This window comes from Megascapheus bottae, chromosome 9, assembly GCF_031878675.1.
Source record: "Megascapheus bottae isolate mThoBot1 chromosome 9, mThoBot2.hap1, whole genome shotgun sequence".
Taxonomy (NCBI): Eukaryota; Metazoa; Chordata; class Mammalia; order Rodentia; family Geomyidae; genus Megascapheus; species Megascapheus bottae.
Window position 1 is genome coordinate 26,373,789 of NC_143517.1, and position 21,538 is coordinate 26,395,326.

At 36.9% G+C, this 21,538-nt stretch overlaps 1 protein-coding gene across 1 annotated transcript in view; it reads right to left on the bottom strand.

The window, feature by feature from the left end:
• Positions 1-21,538, bottom strand: part of Mrps28 (mitochondrial ribosomal protein S28) — a 111,531-nt gene that overhangs the window by 85,161 nt on the left and 4,832 nt on the right. The window contains exon 2 of the mRNA XM_090338987.1: positions 6,098-6,279. Coding sequence (XP_090195113.1) covers positions 6,098-6,279 — 182 coding nt within the window. The remainder of the gene's footprint in view (positions 1-6,097; positions 6,280-21,538) is intronic.

The window sequence follows — 21,538 nt, forward strand, 5'->3', positions numbered from 1 at the left end:
CATAGGCTAACTAGGCCATGTAGGTTTTCAGATGATTCAGGCTATCTCTCATTTACAAAGCACTGCTTTCTCATTGTGCTTTGTAGTTCCTACTCATCCTTTATAACACAGTTAACTATTTCTGGGAAAGCTTCCAGAAAAAAGCTGAAACAGGCACTAAACTATCGGTTTCCTCTCCTCCATATCTGTAGAACAGATTATGTGAGATTATGCATTGATGTATGCATTAATTCATTATCTATGCCCTGAACTAAATCCGCTCTCAGAAAGCAGGGATTGTCTTAATCTGTACATCATTAGTATTAATAACACAGAAGTAATATGGAATTGGGATATATTTAAAGCTTGCTGGCTCAATGAAATATTGTACCAGCACCAGTTCATTTAAAAATAAAATTTAATAAAATTAGTAGTTCCATTATAAATAAACTGTACCTTCAGATTGATACAATTTTTTACATGCATATTCCAAAATAAACTAATCACTACCATAAAGCTCTGGGCTTAACTGAAATTTTAACGAATTTAGTAATTTACTTAAATTCATTATAAGAACTGACAGCAGCATAAACAGGATTTGGGGTTCAATGACCCCACCTTATTTTCCCTACTGTTCCTACTGAAGGTGTTAAAGTTTCAACCATGACAAATGGTCATGTCTAAGACACTCAGCACCCTGATTTGTTCAACAAACACCGTTGTGATGTGACAATCCCTCTCAAGGGCATCAGTGAACACCCACTGAGAAAAGGCCAACTCATACCAGTTACACTTCACTTAGCAGGAAGTTAGTTATCTGATGACATCAAGTATTTTCAACCCCAGTAGAGTTAAGCAGAAGTTGAAGAGCTATCAAAACATGTTAAGAGTCCATGCACTGCATGTACTCTACTTATAAAACAGGCTGCTAGATCCTTCCACAGGTGCTCTTATTTTAAGCCTAACAAACTTATGGACCCATTTCTTGGTTATCAGCACACTAGAACAAGAACATTAAGAGGTCTGAGAAAACATAAAAAACAGAAATGGACCAGGGGACAGTGGCACATGCCTATAATTCCAGGTACTTAGGAGTTTGAAATCTGAGAACTGTTCGAAGCCAGCCTGGATAGCAAAGTCCAAGAGACTCTTATCTCCAATTAACTACCAAAAGCCAGAAATGAAACTGTGGCTCCAAGTGGTAGTAGAGTGCTGGCCTTGAGAACAAAAGCTCATGGTCAGTACCCAGGCCCTGAGTTCAAGACCCAAGACTGTGTACACGTGCATGCATGCGCACACATGTATACACACACAGACACACAGACACACAGACACACACACACACACACACACACACACAGAAAGGGACCATGGAAAAATATAACTGTAGAAACTGGGGTTATATGGCTATTAACATAGTATTCGTATGATAATTTATATTTGTAATTATGATTCTGGGTTTTCAGAAACAAAATGGTTAAATGAGTTTAGATCTAACAAAATAGTTAGTAGAAGGATCAAGGCAGTCCCCTGGACCTTCCTTAAAAAGGGTACTAATCTCATTATTAGTGAGTAGGTCACGAGAGGTGAAGCTCTTATGACCTACTCACCTCCTAATAGCTTCACCACATTGGTGATTTTGTTTCAACATCTGAATCCCAGGCAGGGGAGGAGGGAGACTATAAGCTTTCAAAACCATAATAACCATGTACATCATAAGTAGGGATATTATAATTGACAACCCACCATTCCTTACCATATCTACAAAGAACTACCTATCTTTTTACCACACTGCCTTCAGGGTTTTGGTATGAGATTATTTTAGGAGATTCTTGTGACTCCTGGGTAACTATATATTGTATAACTTAGAAAACAAGATGGTAGGGTAAAAAAGAACATTCGTGGGTTTTAATGTAACACACAGTCTGAAGTCTGAATTCTTGCTTTGTTAATTACTAATGTGTCGTTGCACCACATTATTTATGCTCAGAGATTCACTTTCCTCAACAACAACAAACCCTCCAAACCCTATATTTTAGAGTTCAAGACATTCATTAAGGCCTAGCCATCCCCCCAAATCTCTGAATCTACTCACATTTCTGTTTTGCAACTTACTCAAAGTACATCACAATACTATTGTGCATCCATAAGTAGTATAACTTAGATTCTGAATGTTGTATACACATAATTGCCTAGACCACATTTCTTCTTTTAAAGGTGTCTTTCAAAACTTTTTTTTGCAGTAGAAATACTCATCACTTCCAACCCCCACACATACTTTAAATGAAATGCTTAATATAGGATATCGTATAAATATATAAGTATAAAACAAATGAATGGGAAGAAGAACAGACTTCTTGGGGGGTTAAAGTCAGCATATATATATGATTTATAAACATATATGGAATTGGAGACTGACAGCGAGAGAAGCAGAGGTCAAAGGACTTTCATGACTAGTGCTATTTCCTCCTCACAGTACTCATGTACTGTAAAATGTTACTATAATATCCCTTTTTGCTTATATGATTACCAATATTTTTAACTGATTTGTGTAACAGTTTATCTATTCTTCTTCCTGTTAGAATAGTCACCTCATAAGGATGGAGAGCTAGTTTGTTTTGCTTATTCACAGTAGTACCTGGAAAATTGAAGAGGTCTGGCATGCATGAGAAGTGAAAAGACAAGGAGAGAAGGGAAATAGTGGGGGGGAGGGGGGAGGAAGGAAAGAAGGAGATGGAAGGAAAAGAGGGAGGGAAATAGGGAGGGAAGGGAAGGGAAAAGTTAACAAATCCACTTCTGTACAACCATGGTTCCTCTTTCTTCAAGGTTCTCATTTGTGAATGTTTTGATTTTCTGAGTACTTTGGAAGTCAAATAGTGATGGCAGTGGAATACCAGGTAGGCAGTTCCATGAAAGCAGGAACTGACCAATAAGTACTACAGGTAAGTACAGAACAAAGAGATACATTTAATTTTTTTATAAACATAAAAAAGACTCAAACTGTCATTGTTCCAAAGACTAAAGAACTTAATTGCATGATTACTATGAATCACCTCCTCTCCAACCAAGGCAGAAATGGAAGCTTCACGCACAGTAGTTTCCAAAAAAGTGTGTGAACATATAAATATAGTATGTGTAGTTTTAAGTGAAAATTTAAGATGTAATAAACATTTCAACAGATCCTAATAGTTAACTATGCAAAACTATATTATTCACAAGTTCATCTGTACTATAACCTCATTAGAGGAACATTTAACTCCAGATACTTACATTTAAAATACTACAATTTAGAAAATAGGTTATAAGAATCAAACCTGTAACTGCCGATCTCTAAGACATTCTGAAACATGTTCAGGAATGACAAAACTGACGTAAAATTTTATTTAATGAAAAAAAGAATAGCACAGATAAAAGATTAGCCAAAAGAAACAAATCACATGAAAGAAGTACTAATAAAATTCCACCCTTAAATATAATGAAACCTAAATATCACTGGTATTTGGAAATAGCACAGAAGAGCTATCTACAAAATACTTCAATAGAATTATGTGACTTCTATAAAATTAATACTCAATTCTCTTTTAAGTCTAAAGTAGCCACTATAAATAGATGATGTTCATTGTAGTATGATGAAAAGTTTGTAGCTATAACTGGAGACTAGATGAAATCTTTGTGTAAAATAAAACAGTACTTCATTTCAAAATCACTGATATATTTTCTTTTTTTTTTGGTAGTGGGGCTCTGATACATTCTCTATAAATGAAAAGAGGATCTGTTATAGCGTCTGCTGACGTTATTCAAAAGCTCAGGCTGTTTTTCTTTGTGGATAACTATAAGATCATATAAAGTCTTATTTGTGTCCTTCAAAAATATTTGTCATTAATGAACTCTAGGATATGGAAACAAGAGGCTTATGTTTGTGATTATTGTTCTTAATGTACTATGTTACTTCTTTTCTCTTTTTTTCCCCTTATGTTTAATCTCATGTGGTTACTGAATCTGACTTTGTTACCTGGTATACAGTAAATGTGTTTATATGTTTATTTGAAATAGGGAAGGGAAGGGGAGAAAACAAGATGATTAGGAGGGGATGGGGGTAGTGTAACGGGGACAAAAACATGAAAAGGGGTATCTATGTGTGAGAAGTAATGACCTACTACCTGATGAATGATACTGTAACCCCTCTATACATTACCCAATAATAAAATAAAATAAATTTGTCATTAACAATGTCACCATTAAGTCACTAGTATTTCAACAGCAGTGAAACAAAAATAACCATAGTAGTAAACATTTGCCATTTGTTGGTGATGATTTAAATTTTTACATATAACTAATCCTTCCAATAACTATACAAATAGATATGGAAACCTCTTTAAGTCTTACTACTTTTGACTGAGCTTATATATGATGTAGCAACTCAAGCCATGTCTTACTAAGATACTAGCTTGCTTCTGATATCTGAGGTGGATGTGTATCTAAGCCAGCTTATGCTAGCTTGTGAGAGCCCATTGAACAAAAAGCTTCACAGTTTTGTATTCAATGACATCAAGTTGCTAACTTGATACTGGCTATGATGAGCATATTTTACACCACAGAAACTTGAAAATTTGGGCCTTCCTCAAAAAATATGATAAATCTGATTGCTAAGTATCTACTCATGTATCAATGATCTAAGGAAATATGTAATCTGTTAATTTTGTCATGCCCTTTTCGGGATCTAGTAGGTCAAGCTTGTGTCCCCGTAACTGGATAAGCCCATTTAACTATCATCTGTACTTTTGGAAACCTGGAAAAGGCAACCTATTCTCACAATTGTAGAGTACATTCTGTCCTTATTCACTTCTATAATATCAAATATCAATACTTCTTAATCACTGCAATTTATCCAAAGACATCAATGACTACAAGATTCACTATTACTCTATGTCAACTAAATTGATACACCATGGACTGTAAGATGCCTCCTGATATTAAAAAATATTGAAAGCTAAAAAAAATTCACATAAAAACTGGTCGGATGGGCCGGGAGTTTGGCCTAGTGGTTAAAGTGCTTGGCTAGCATGCACGAAGACCCGGGTTCGATTCCTTGGTACCACATACATAGAAAAAAGCTGGAAGTGGTGCTGAGGCTCAAGAGGTAGAGCTCCTAGCCTTGAGAAAAGTCAAAGGATAGTGCTCAGGCCCTGAGCTTAAGCCCAGGACTGGCAAAAAAAAAAAAAACGCAAAAACAAAAACAAAAAAAACTGGTGGGAGCCAGGTGTCAGTGGCTCATGCCTGTAATCCTAGCTACTAAGGAGGCTGAGATCTGAAGATTGCAGTTCAAAGCCACCTTGGGCACGAAAATCCATAAGACTCTTATCTCCAATTAACCACCAGAGAACCAGCCAGAAGTGGCGCATGGCTCAAGTGCCAGAACACTAGCCTTGAGCTGAAGAGCTCTGGGACAGCACTCAGGCCCACAACTGACCAAAATAAATAAATAAATAAATAAATAAATAAAATGAAAAGGTAAATGAATAAATAAATAAAATAAAACAGTAACGGGAAAAGCAATATCTCATCTCAGATATTTAGTTCAGCATTTCCTTTAGCCTTAATATGTAACTCTTAGTTCTCTCATCTTGATACTTTTTCCCATGCATATTTTATATTCATAAACATCTTTATCTGTGAATAATATAAAAAACAGATTATATATTTGTAACAGGAAAAGTAATAGTACTGAAAAATAAATGTTAAGCAATAAGGAAAATGATAAAAGCATCAGAATTCAGTAGTATTAAAGGAAGAAGCAGAACTGGGAGGTTTCCCTAATGAACAGAAAGAGATCTGTGGATAAAGTAAAGGAAAAAGGCTTAGAGGTGAATGGGCTGAAGCAACACTCATTACTACAAAATCTATTTTAATTTCATAGTGTAGACTGGTAATCAGGATAAGCACTGTTGTCTTCCCCAGAACCTAACATAAATACCAAGTTGTAGTTGTTGTTGTTGTTTTCTGATAGCATTATCATGAGAAATAAATAGTCTTCAAAAAACACTATTTTCAAAAATACTTTTGAGATATGCCAACTTTCATAACTACTCTTAAAGCATCTGAAAATGATTTTACTTACTCTCCATCTACTTCTGGTCTTTTACATACACAATGGAATTTTCCACCAAAATCTATGTAAAGATCATTCTCCACAATATGAAAGATTCGTCCAATGACCACTTTATCCTTGACAGGTCCCATCTGTGTGAGCGGAGAACGTCTCAGCATGGATGCAAAGGATTCCACATTTTTAGAAGACTCCTAAATATAAAGAGATATTTACACATATAACATTCAACATGCTAAGTATGTAAATATGCTAAGTATAATAAAGTACAATAAAGGTGAAAAATGTTGTCAATTTTCTGTACATTTCTATTTTATACCAATACTAAAAGAATGTAAATATGTGCAACAGTTAGGAGCCCACATAAGCAGTTCACACCTGGAATTCTAGCTATCTGGGAGGTTGAAATTGGAAGGATTGTAGTTCTAGTTCAGTCAAGCAGAAAAGTGTGTGAGAACTATCTCAACAGAGAGAGGGCATATGCCTGTCATTCGAGCTACAGTGGGAAGCAACACCCCCCCCCCCAAAAAAAAAACCCAACAAAACAACAACAACAAAAACCAAGAGCATCTCAATTTAGGTACCACCTAACCAAAAGTAAGACCTTATCTCAAATATAACCAGCACAAAAAAGGCCTGGAAGTATAGTTCAGTAGTAGAGCTCCTACCTAGCACGTATGAGGCTCCAATTTCAAATCCCAGTATCACACACACACACACACACACACACACACACACACACACACACACACACATTTTCCTAATAAACTTCCAATGAGAAAAATAACTTCTTTAGTCATTTTGAGCTGCTTGATTTCTAAGCTTTTTTCGGGCTGAAATTTATGTTAGGTATGGGATCTAATTACTCTTTTCTTGTATGATTTTTTTTCCTAAACAAATGGCCTAATGAAAGGAATTAAAGAAGATACCAGGAAATAGAAAGACTTCCCATGCTCATGGGTAGGGAGAACCAATATAGTGAAAATGGCCATACTGCCAAAATTGATATTCAAATTCAATGCAATCCCCATCAAAATCTCAAAGACATTCTTTACTGAAAGAGAAGGTGTAATCCAAAAGTTCATATGGAACAACAAAAGACCTAGAGTAGCCAAAACAATTATAGGCAAAAAGAACAATGAAGGTGGTATTACAATACCAGACTTCAAACTCTACTATAGAACCATAATAACAAAAATAGCATGCTATTGACACAAAAATAGACCAGAAGATCAATGGAACAGAATAGAAGATCCAGAAATAAAACCACATACCTACAGTCAACTTATATTCAACAAAGGAGCCAGAGATATTGGTGCTGGCAAAATTGGGTAGCCACCTGCAGAAAACTAAAAATTGATCCTAGACTATTGCCAGGCACAAACATTAACTCAAAATGGATCAAAGACCTCAATATCAGACCTGAAACCCTGAAACTGCTACATGATAGAGTAGGAGACACATTGGAACTCATAGGCAGAGTCCCAGGGTCACAACAGATTGGAAAGAGACTTGACAAAGGGGACTACCTAAAAATAAGTTTCTGCACAGATAAAAACATAGCTACTAAAGTACAAAGGCAGCCAACCAACTGGGAAAAGATATATGCCAATAATACATCAAACAAATGCTTAATATCCAGTATCTACAGGGAACTCAAGAAACAAATCCCTCTCCCAAACCCAACAAACCAATCACTAAATGGGTAAGGGAACTAGAGAGAATTATCCAAAGAGGTTAAAATGGCAGAAAAACATATGAGAAAATGCTCATCATCCATGGTCATAAAGGAAATGCAAATAAAACAACCCTAAGATACCATTTTACCCCAATTATAATGGCCAAAATTCTGAACTCAGACAATGACAAATGCTGGCAGGGTTGTGGAGAAAAAGAAACCCTACCGCACTGCTGGTGGGAATGTAAATTACATCAGCCACTCTGGAAGGCAGTTTGGAGGTTTCTTTAAAAATTGAAAATAGACCTTCCCTACAATCCTGCCATACCACTCTTGGGCATCTACCCTGAGCATCATAACACAGAATATGATAAGGACACCTGCTCAGCCATGTTCATCTCTGAACTATTCACAATAGCCAAGTGATGGAGACAACCCAGATGCCCTACTGCAGATGAATGGACACAAAAAAATGTGGTATATATACACAATGGAATTCTACATAGCCAATAGACAAGATAAAATAATGGCGTTTGCTGGGAAGTGGATGAAACTAGAGTGAATCATGTTGAGTGAGATAAGTCAAGACCAAAAGAACAAAAGGCACATGGTCTCCTTCATATGTGGATATTAGATCCAAACAGTACAAGAGAGATGACTTAATATTTGGGTACTCAAGGTTATGGACATGGTCTTGGAGATATAAACATAATTACATAGACATAAAAATCTATGATGGGCTATTATATACTCTATAGACATAATGTTTTATTATATATATTAATGTATATCTCTGACATACAAACCCTCAGCCTAATTTTAATTATGTTCTAAAATCTATGTGCCAGTGATTGTATATACAGATTCCCTTCTTGAATACTTGTTCATTAAACATGACATTTGAAATATGATGTAAAAATCAGTTAATAAAATCTAAAAAAAAAAGAAGTGAGCATGTGCAGAATAAGAATAACTTTTTCTGATTGATTGATTGATTGATTTTGCTAATCATGGGGCTTGAACTCAGGGCATGTGTATTGTCCTTGGCCTTTTCCTCAAGACCAGAGCTCTACCACTTGAGCCATAGCACCACTTCCAGCTTTTTTCTATGTATGTGGTACTGAGGAATCGAACCCGGGCCTTTGTGCATGCTAGGCAAGCACTCTACCACTAGGCCAAACTCCCAGCCTCTGATGCATGCTACTCAGCCTCCTGAGTAGCTAGTATTACAGGCATGAGCGCCACTGTGCCCGCCACTCTTTTCACTTGAAACAAAGTCCCAATAAAACAACCTCAGTTGACACTATTAAAGGTAATCCACTCATCACTAGACTTGTTCCTAAAATACCATAATATCCTTTAGAACTGTGAAGAGATAATTAGGTTAAAGTTAGTGTGATAGTAAGAGTTACTATGTTAGGTATGTAAGCATTTTTCACTATTTAAAAGGCATTCTCTTGAGAATTTGGTAAATCTACTGTGCAATGTTGGATATTATAAACTTTGGAAAAATATGAATAATTAGCCACACATTGGCAGCTCACAGTTAACAACTTGGGGAAGCTGACATCTGAGGGATCATGGTTCAAGGCTGGCATGAACATACATGAGATTTCTGCTCGATCAGTAACTGGGTAAGGGGATATCTGTGATATCCCTGCTATATGGGAGGATGAGAAAAATAGGATCTCATCTCAAGGCAAAATCTTCCAAGACTCCATCTCAAAGGAAGAAATCTGGGCATGGTGGTATGCTCTTGACATTATAGCTACAACAGGAAGTCATGTTCCACATCACAATCCAAAGGCATATCATTGCAAAAGTCAAGACCCTGTACCCATACAAATAGGGCCCCAAAGGTGCTGGAAGCATGGCTCAGACGTGCTTGTTTTGCAAGTGGGAGCCCTGAGTTCAAAACCCTAGCACCTTCAAATAAAATATAATTTAAAGCAACTTTTAAATCAAGTGGCAAGAAACACCGCTTTTTGTAATATTACTGTTGCCTTCATTCACTTCACATGCAATAGAAGTATGTTTTCAATAATTGAAATGACTGGTGAATGACCAGATCTGGTCCCTAGGTAGATTTTAAATTTGCTTTTAAATTTTACCTTCATTAATGTAAAAAAGATATCTGGACTATATCAAACAATCAAAGTCCTCTCTGAAAAATCATACTCTAGAACCACCTTTAAATTCAGAGTGTAAGTCAAGCTGTACTTATTTACTTTTTCAATTACTTCTAAAATGATAAATGCAGCAATTCCTACAGCACGTGTTGTCAACAGGGAGCCCTGTTTATAAGGTGTCTAAACCAAAGCATGTTAGTGCCTCTCATGCTGAGGCAATCTGCAAAGATTACAGGCACACTGTCACCTGCTGAGTCTGCATCCAGAGCTCAGTGCCTATGTCTGACTTTGGAAAATAGGACCATAAAGCTTATTCATAGAGGTGTTACAGGAAAGCAAGTAACTTAGAGTTGACTTTCTCTTAAGAGCTGATTGAAGAGCTCAGAATTCCTGTTTTTGTAACCACTATTTCCAACCTTTGAAGAGTAAAAGATGACCAGATAGGAATGGTGAAGGTAAGATTAAAGATACAGAGAACACAACTTTCAGCCATTCATTCACCAAATACTATGTGTTTATCATGTATCAGTCTTGGATCTTTATTAAAGTACATAAATGAGAAGGGAATGGGGAATTAAAACATGAGAACAGAGGTTAGATTCCAAAATTTGCTGGAAGAAATTGTTACTCACACAGGTTCTGAAAAGTCTTGCATTCTAGATTAAGTTAGTTAAACTTCTTATAAGCAATGAAAAATCAAAGTATTGGGTTCTTATCAACAGGATGAAAGTATGTGTTCTGGGGAAAAGAAAGTCTTGGTAACAGTATACAAGATATGGACCAGAAGGTGAAAAACAGAAGGTCAATTGTTTAAATGTTCCTTCAATCAGCAAGGACAGAGATGATAAAGGGCCTACACTCAAGCAGTGGCCATGGGAAAACTTAATAAAGGATATAGTGATGTGCAACACACAGTACAGCAAGGCTTGATGTCCAGTTGGCTGTGTAAGTAAGGGAAACTGGGAGTCAGGATAAAGGGGAAGAGCAGTACAGCAGTGGTAAGGGAGTAAACTAATTTTGCACATATTAGATTTACTGTACAAACCTAAATAAAATTTCAGGGAACACTGGCAATTTAGTAGCTTAAGAAACTATTTTTCAATATATTTACATATATGTTTACTGATATTATAGAGACATAAATCACTAAAGAGAAATGCACTAAATGTTAACTGTAGTAATTTCTATATGAAATTATTTTCTTCCTTATATTATTTATAAAGGAAAACTATAACAAAAAGAATGTATATTACTTTGAAATTTGACACATACATTAAGCAAATATGCCTACTAAAACTATTGTTCATACGAGAACACCTAATATAGGGCTTGGGATCCATGGTTATAACAGTTTAAACAAGTCTGGGTGCCATGGCTAGCGACTCTAATCTCAGCTACTTTGGAATGGAGTTTGGGAGGATCACAATCCAAGACTAATTAAAATCAGGCAATAAGTTCATGAGATTCCATCTCAACAAATAAGCTGGATGAAAGGGGTGGTATGGTGATTCATTCTAAGCCAAACTACACAAGAAATCATAAGTAGGAAGATTGTTGTCTGAGAACTGTCCTAGAAGAATGCATAAAACTTTGAGGCTGAGATCTGAGGATCACAGTGAAGCTATCCTGGGCAGAAAAGTCTATGAAACTCTTATATTCAATAAACGATTCAGAAAAAGAAGGAAGTGGTGTTGTGGCTCAAATGGTACAGCACTAGCCATGAGTACAAAGAGGCACAGGAACAGTGCCCCAGCACCAGCAAAAGAAAAAGAAAGAAAAGAAAAAGATGAAAGAGAAGATATCTCTCTTGTTCTTTACTAGGGAGAAAGAAGCTGCATAAACATAATCTTTGTTCCTAAAAGACAAAGTAGATAGAATTAGTCCATTTATTAAATATTCTAAGGACTTTTTAGAATTCAACTTGTGTCTATGAGACCATTGACCTGAACACTACTGATATTCCAAGGTTTAACAAACACATCGGTCAAAAAATTCTTTCTGAGGGTAGCTTGTTTGCACAGAAGAACCTAGCTAACCAACAGCAACAACAAAATGCATTGAGAGATGGGTGACGTAAAAGCCTATTATAAAAAGCACTTTCAGGGATTTGATATGAATATGCTAATCCTTACTCTAATCCTACACAATAAAAATACAGGGACAATAAAAATAATGTCTGAAACAGATGTATAGCAAAAAAAAAATGGCGTAGAAATAGACACTCAGTCCTGAAGCAAGGCTGTGAACACAAAAAGAAATGAGATACCACAACAGTTTAAGAAAAGAAACTTAAGATGGGTGGTCAGAATTAATTCTGGATTACTTGAGGTTGAAATTCTAAAGTGATTTAAAGGTATTAATTGATCCTATTTCCAGTAACTTGTGATCCACAGTGGCAAAGTCATTTTTTAATTCCTGGAGACATGTACAACCAAGTACCTACAGAAGCCAGTGCTGTGTGGTAATCAAGTATTTTCTTTTCCATATCAATTGATCATGTACTATTAAAAAATTCCACGTAGCTGGTCACTGGTGACTCATGTCTGTAATCCTAGCTACTTAGGAGGTTGAGATCTGAGGATCACAGTCTGAAGCCAACCTGGGCGGAAAAGTACTTGAGACTCAACTCCAATTACCCACTGAAAAGCTGGAGATGGGGGGGAGGGGACACGCTGTAATCCTAGCTATTCAGAAGGCTGAGATCTGAGGATTGCAGTTCAAAGCCAGCTGTGACTTTTATCTCCAATCAATCACCAGAAAACCGGAAGTTATGCAATAGTCCAGTGGTAGAGGGCTAGCCTTGAGCTGAAGAGCTCAGGGACAGTGCCCAGGACCAGAGTTGAAGCCCCATGACTGACCAAAAGAAAAAAACAACAAAAAAAGAAAGGATCTGAGGCTCAGGTGATACATGCCAGCCTTGAGTAAAGGAGCTAAGGGACAGCACCTGGGCCCTGAGATTATGGCCTAGTACTCTCCCTACACACAAAGAAAGCCTCAGATATTGCTCAATGTAAGGAATCTGTATGTTTGGTGACAACCTAAAAGAAATCACCTTTAATCACACAATTAAGAGTTCTAAAAAACCAATGTCTAACCTTATAGATAGCTGAATGACAATAAAAATTGAATTCCTAAGTTTCTAGTATTAGTTAAGACACTAAGTAGGAAAGCAGTAGTAGACTATGGAAACTAGAATGGGTTATATAAACAGATGCCACTGAAGCTGGAGAACCTAGAACCTCTAAATTCTGCCCAGGGTTTAGCAATAAAGAAGGTCCTTGCTTCCCTGTGTGAAAAGACTAATCTCAGCTTTCTTCAAGAATCTGCAATGGTCCACACTGAGGTGGTTACAAGGACAATTCATCCTTCCTCCATCTCTGCTAGCCTCACTGCTTCTAGACTCACATTACTGTATCTACCAGATTTATTATAAGACTAACTCTTATTAAAAACCCATTTTCTCAATTGTTCTAGCCATATTTTAGATGTTCAATAGCTAGACATGGGTAGCATATTATAGGATATTTTAATCATCACAAAAAGTTCTATTAAGAAGAGCCCTGTTCTAGATCTTTAACCAAACTCAAATCTCAGCAGATCCCCAAGGATAATATACAAACTATGGCTTATACAGAGGTACAAGAAGAATTACATGATGTTGTGAATTTATATGGGAACACATGTGGACACTGTTTCTAGGAGTACTGGAAAATAGGAAAGGAAAAGTGTGGCCTGAGATCAAATTTGTTAACATGAGCTTGCTAAGCAGAGAATTTGGATACAGTGTGCTTGATGGGAATGCTTTTAATAGCTTGCTTGGTTGGTTCAGTGAAAGCTGGACCCAAAGATAAGACCATGCCAAATGAAATTGAAACACCAGAACTTCCTTAGTATAGAGGAGTATATTAAAAAGCTTTGAGGGACTGGAATGTTTTGAGTGGTTTATTACTTATGACCTGTTCACCTATTTGTGGAGTGCATTCTGAAATATTGCATGGTGGTTGTTCTGAGAAAGCCAGAACTAGTGGGAACTGCTGCCACACACAGCTCTCCAAATTTTAAGATGATGAGAGCCTCAGGTGCAGGAATCAGGCCAGCCCTTAATAGCCAGAGATGTGGTAGGCAAGGTTATCAAGCGCAGTAATGCCTAGGAAATAATCATAACAGTCTGACCTTGAGTTCTTTGGTTGGTTAAGTATAGACTTTCTGGAAATAAAGTAGATGGGGGAAATAGTTTTAGTGATTTGAATCACTATAAATGAATGTTGTAGACCCTCATTCAATTCCCAAACTAACCAATTTCCAGACTTTCAGTCTCTTGAATGAAGAAGAGATCATGTTATCTTAAGGAAGGCCTTAGGTGCAGTGAGGCTCATGCCTATAATCCCAACTTCTACTGGCTCCAGATCTGCCCATGAAAAAAATTACTGAGACTACATTGTGACAAAGAAGCTGGACACAGTGATGTGCACTTGTTATGCAGCTGTGTGGGAGTCAGCAATAGGAAGATCACCAACTAGGGCCAGCAGGAATATGGGTGGAACACATTAAGACTATCTGAAAAACAATGAAAAGTGAAAAGAAAAGGAAGTGTGGGGGGGGGGGGTGGAGGGGAGGGTAATGGGGACCAAGACATGTGAAAGGGTATCAATATATGTGAATTAATGCACCTTCTATCTAGCAAATATCATGTAACCCTTTTATTAATTACAATAAAAAAAAGAAAAAAAGAAAAGGAAGTGTGGCTCATAAATAGTAGAGTGTGAGTTCAACCCTAATCTGTCTGTCTCTGTCTCTGTCTCTGTCTCTGTCTCTCTCTCTCTCTCACACACACACACACAGAAGACCTGTCAAAATCTATACTATTAATCTTCCTCATAGGTTCTCAAAGGGAGCAGTGGCAATTTGCCTAGATGACTGGCTATTAAGAAAGAGGAAATAATCATTCTTGATGAAGTATCTGAGCTGACACTAATTCTTGGAACTCCAATTCACCACTAGTCAGCAAAGGCTTATGGAGGTCATGTGCTCAATAGTGTTTTGGCTCAGGTCCTTCCTACGCACTCTCAAGTTATAATCCAGTAACAGAATGCATAACTGTAGTAGGTACTGTACCACTGGCAGAATCCCTACTCCAGCAGGTTCCTTGATTTGAGGAGTGAGGGCTACTAGGATAGGGCAGGAGGAGTGAAGGCACTGGAATATCTACTACCCACAAATAAATAAACTAAGATAATAATATTATGTTCTGGGAAGGAACATAGAGACTGCTGTTATCATCAAGCACTTGGGAAATGCACAGGCACAAAGTTTCTTACCAATGACTTAGTCAAAGTATAGAAAACAACAAATCTTAGAGAATGAAAATGTATTATCATAAACTTAATCATATGACAAATCCAGTCGTAGCTGCTGTTCTAGATATAGTAGAAACAAATCAAATATCCCTCAGTTTCTGGTGCACAATTATTGATGTGGCAAAGTTTTTTTTTTTTTTAATGAAATTTGCTAGTAAACACCATGGACCTTAAGTTCTATGGTAGAATCTACTTTGTATGGTTCTCTATTCCACTGGACATCCTGCTGGTCCAGTATACTTGCTGACAAAATCTGAGCAAGAAGCAGCAACTAACTACTCTAGACTCACAGCAAGATACATATATATCAGAGGGAACAGATAAATCTCACCTTGGTAAAATTCCTAAGGGCCTAGAACAGATAATGAGACCTCCTATTACCAACAGGAAAGAGGCACAATGACTAGAAGTTCTTTCTGAATTTTAGACAAAAAAATACATTATTTGGACCTATTTCTCCAAGGCTATCAGTTATGAGTGGTTCCTAGAAAAAGGCAAGCCCCCATGGTCTCAAGCTACTCTACTTTTTGACCTGGCAAATGCAACAGTCTGCTTACAGTGTAGAACCAGGGCAGCCCTGAAGGACAGTGGTCAAAGAAAAACTCTGGGCAGTACACCCAAATGATATATTTTTTTTTTCCTGAAGAGATCTTGTACATAGATTGTGAAAAATGGTAACTTTGCAGGATGGTCAGGACAGTCAATTTTTATTAGTACAAAAATGTTTCTATTAACATATGTGTACACATTTTATCAGAACACATGTTTTCATGTCTTTGGGATATTCTCTGCCCCAGTACCACTCAGCTCCCAGAGTTCCCTTATTTCTGTCATGAGAACCCAACCACATCATCTTGGGTAGCTGATCAGAGACCAGGCATCTTGCTGAATTGCCAATTCCTGGACTGACAGGACTAACTCATTGCCTAACAGTTGCCAAATAGTGGAATCCACAAAACTTTAACAAGGAAGTGAAAACCCAATCTGAATCAAAACTGTTTAATTCATATATCCCGCCCAAATCAAGCTCTGCTCAAATGTGATTTAGCTTATTTCCTCTGTTACTTAATGACAAATAGACTAGAAAGAAAGAAACCTTAGCTGTAATCATGTTACAAAACTAATAAAATACAAACTTTAAAAATAACTTTTAGTAGAAAAAGAGCAAACAAACCTGGAATGATTTCAAAGAAGGGGCAAGACCTCTGAACAAACAACTGAGAGTTTTAAAAAAATCTACAAAGCAGGCACATGCGGCCCACACCATAATCTCACCTACTTAGGAGGGAAAGACAGGAAGATCAAGAAGATCATAGTTTGAGGCCTGCCCAAAGCAAAAGTTAGTAAAACTCTGTATCGCAAAAGCAATCTAAAATATGGACCTCCTAGAGGGTGTGACTTGATTGGTAGAATATTTGCTAAACATGAGGTCCTTAAAATAAAAGCACATCATAAAAGTGTCTTATATTTTTTATTAAGTTCTAAATACTAACTCCCAGTGATTGTAAACAGAGATTCTCGTTTGTTAAACCTGTCATTTAAAATATGATGTAAAAATGAACGTTAATAAATTTTTTAAAAAAGTGTCTTATCTGAGGATTGTGTTTCAAAGCCAGCCCAGGCTGGAAAGTCCATGAGACTCTTAACTCTACTAAACTATTCAGAAAAAGCTGTAAGTGGCACTGTGGCTCAATTGATTCAGCGCTAGCCTCAGAGGCTTAGGGACAGACCTCAGGCCTCAAGTTCAAGCCCCAGGATTGGCCAAAAGGAAAAAAAAATGTCTCTTAAATAATCAGATCTTGTGACAATCTCCAAAACAAAATATAAACACAATATAAGCTCTTTTCCCTTTTAGAAAATGTGTAATGTTGCATATAAGCCTATTATGTATGTTGACCTGATTTCTCTTGAGAATTCTACTTCAATCTACTCTTTTGCTGACTATATTTCCTCTAAGCTTGTTTTAGAAATGTTAGATTCACCAAGGCACCAGTAGTTCACGCCCATTGTAGTAACCTGTCAGGATTAGCAGTCTATTTCTGTTTTTGTTTTTTTGTAAAAGTGTTTAAATTTCTTGACCATCTATGTGTGGTGTTTTCCTGGTGAACAGGACCACCTCTGTGTGGTGCTCTTCTTTAAAAGCCCAGCCCCAAGGAAGTTCAGGGCTATCAGCCTGAAGGTGGAGAGTAGCTGCTCCACTGCTATTAAACTGACTCCTAGCTCCATTCACTGAGTGCTGGTGACTCTATTGCTGGAAGGTTCGGGGATACACCTATAAGTCAGGAGACTGAGATATGAGGATTGCAGTTCAAAGCCACCAGGGGTAGGAAAGTGAAACTCTTATCTCCACTATAAAAAAGCTGAAAATGGAGCCATGTCTCAAGTGGGCAAGTGCTAGCCTAGAGCACAAGAAACTAGCCTAGAGCACAAGAAGCTCAGGGACAGTATCACCAAGGCCTGAAATCAAGCTTCAGAACCAGCACACACACAGATAATACAGTAGAAGAAAGATAGAGTTAACTAAAGCTACATATTTTTGCAATTATTTGAATTTAGTAGACAAAAAATATTCATAAAAATGAGAAAAAAGCCATTTTGTTTTCAGTATTCAGAAGAAATATTCACAAAAAGTAAATATTACAAAATATTAAATCCATCTAATATATTTCTGAAGTATAGTAAAACTATAAAGCTGCCTTGTAACACCAGTGTTTTAAACAATGAAGTAGGATGCTGTACTGTGTGGCCCCAAATGCTATGAAGACCATTGCTAAAGTGATTTGCCACCCTCTACTGCTGAGAAGCAGTAGTAATAGCTATAAAGCAGAAACACCCATTCTTTGCTCAACTATTGCCACCTGGTGGCTATAAGATGGGTTTATGTTACAATTCCCAATACTACAAGTGACCTAAGAGAGATGACAGCTCTAAGATCAAGAGAATCATGCAGGACATTTTTGAAAATTCATATTCCAGTAAGTTGGAAAGCTTAGAAGAAATGAATAAATTCTTAGACACATATAACCTACAAAAATTCAGTCAGGAAGATATAATAAAACAAAAAAGATAAATAACAAGCAATGATATTGACGCAGTAGTTAAAAAGTCTCCCAACAAAGAAAAGCTTAGAATAAGAAACACCAACAACCTTCATCAAACTAAATTAGGCCATAAAAACAAAGGAAAAGGGGCCAGGAGTTTGGCCTAGTGGTAGAGTGCTTGCCTAGCATACATGAAGACCAGGGTTTGATCCCTTCATACCACATACCTAGAAAAGCTGGAAGTGGTGCTGTGCCTGAAGTGGTAGAGCACTAGCCTTGAGGAAAGCCCAAGGACAGTGCTCAGGCCTTGAATTCAAACCCCAGGACTGACAAAAAAGAAAAAAAAGCCAGCATTTCCAAACTCAAGACACAAAGCCAGTATCATCCTGATACCAAAACCAGATAAGAACACAATACAAAGAAAACTACAGATTAATTTCCTTGAACATAATGATAAAATCTCAACAAAATACTTGCAGCTCTAATTAAATAACACACATGCAAAAGATCATCCACCATGATCAAATTGGTTTCATTCCAGGTATATAAAGATACAAATCATTAAATGAAAAATCATTAAATATAAAGATACAAATATTAAATAGAGTAAGGGACAAAAACCACATATGCATCTCAATAGATGTAGAAAGTCTTTGAAAATACTAAATATCCCTTTATGATAAAAGCATGGAAGACACTAAGAATAGAAGGGATGTGCCTCAATATAATAAAGCTATCTATGATAAACTCATAGTGAACATTATACTGAATGGAAGAAAATAAAACCATTTTATGCAAAATCAGGAACAGCATAAAAGTATCTATACTCTTATTTAATACAGTACATAATTCCTAGCCAACGCAATAAAGTAAGAAAAATTAGAGGAGATGCAAATAGTAAATGAAGAAATAAAAATTATTACTATTGTTATTATTTTATGTGGGTCATGGGGCTTGAACTGTTGGCCTGGGCACTGTTCCTGAGCACTTCAGCTCAAGACTACTGCCCTACCCCTAGAGCTGCTGCCCCACTTCCCGATTTCTAGAGATTAATGGAGATAAGAGTCTCACATTCTTTAGTGCCTGGGCTGGTTTTGAACCTCAATCCTCAGATCTCAGGCTCCTGAGTAGGTAGGATTACAGGCATGAGCCACTTCACCCAGCAAAAATTATTTATAATTTACAAATGATACTATATATAAAATGCCCTAAAGACTTCACCAAAACACTATCAGGTGTGATAAGCACTTTCAAAAAAGTAGATTTTCTATATTCCAATAAAGAATAAGCTGAGGAAGAAACCAGAAAAATAATCTGAAGAAAACACTAGATGGTAGAAAAACTTCCCATGTTCATGGTGGGTAGAATAATGTTAGTATAACCATATTGCCAAGAGCAATCTAAAGATTAAATACAACTCCTACCAATATTCCAATGACATTCTTGACAACAGAATATTAAATTCATTTGGAAGGCTGGGAATTTGGCCTAGCGGTAGAGTACTTGCCTAGTATGCACAAAGACCAGGGTTTGATTTCTCTGTACCATATACACAGAAAAGCCAAAGTGGTACTTGGCTAAAGTGGTAGAGTTCTAGCCAATGCCCAGAGCATACATTGAGGAACAGACAGTGCCTTTAACAAATGGTGCTAGAGGGCCAAGAGTTTGGCCTCGTAATAAAGTGCTTGCCTAACATGCACAAAGACCTGTTGTTCGATTCCTTGGTACCACATACATAGAAAAAAGCCAGAAGTGGTGCTGAGGCTCAAGTGGTAGAGCTCTAGCCTTGAGAAAGTCCAAGGACAGTGCTCAGGCCCTGAGCTCAAGCCCAGGACTGGCACAAAAACAAAACAAAACAAAAACAAAACAAAAAAACCCTGGGTGTCCACATGAAGGAGACTGAAAAATAGATCCATAACTCTAACCCTGTATAAAAACCAATTCAAAACAGATTAAAGACTAAAATCTGAGTAAAACTGGAATATAGGATAGTGTCAAATAAAAAGCTTCTGTAAATTAAAAAAAAATCACCAGATTAATGAGACAGCCTATAAAATGAGAGAAAATATGATAGGAGATTTAAAATTTGAAATATATGAATAACTAAAAATTTAAAACACTGAAATAACAATTCAAGCTGTGCACGAGTGGTTCATGCCTGCAATCCTACCTACTCAGGAGGCTGAGATCTAAGAACCAAGGTTTGAAGCCAACCAGGGCAAGAAACTCTGTGAGACTCTTATTTCCAATAAACTACTAAAAGTTTTTTAAAGCCAGGAGTGGTGTCATGGCTCAAGTCGTAGAGTGCTGCACTGGAGTAGGAAGCTCAGGAACAACACCCAAGCCAGCAAAATAAATAAATAAATATATAATCCAATCACTAAATGAACAAATGAATTGAACAAATACTTTCCAAATGAAGAATACAAATCATTTACATATACTTGAAAAAAATGTTGACTACCTGGCCATCAGGGAATGTGGATCAAAATAACATTGAAATTCTCAGTGAAATTACCCCAGTCAGAATTGCTATTATTAAGAAAATTAAAAACAAGCTGGGTGCCAGTGGCTCAAGCCTGTAATCTTAGCTACTCAGGAAGTTGAAATCTGGAGGATCATAGTTCAAAGGTCAACCCTGGGAGCAAAGTCTATGAGATTCCATCTCCAAAATAACCAGCAAAAAGCTGGGCTGTGGCAAAGCTCAAGTGGTAGCATGCCAGCTAAACAAACAAGCTCAAGGCTTTAAGTTTAAACTCAGGTATCAAAAAAAAAATTAACATACTTGTAGTACACATGTATATACATTTAGCACTCTCCAGTGGCTGAGGCAATAGGATCTTGAGTTCAAGGCTAGCCTGAACTATACAGCTAGTTCCTGGACAGTCTGTACTACAGGGCTACAAAGGAAGAGAGAGGGGAAGAAGAAAAGAAAGAGGAATGGATGATATCCCTAGTTCAGGGTTGCCTACATCTGACCTAAAACAACAACAAAACCCACAACACTGTTAATGGAATTGTATATGTAAATTAGTACAACGACTAAGGAAAACATTATGGAGATTTCTAAAAAAAACCCAACTAAACACAGAACTAACGTGTGATTCAATGATAGCACTGTTGAGCATTCATCCAAAAGATTACAAATCAGGATATAGTAAAGGCACTTGCACACCCATGTTTCAATGCTGCACTATTTACCATAATCAAGTTATAGAAATAGCCCTGGTGCCCTACAATGAATGAGT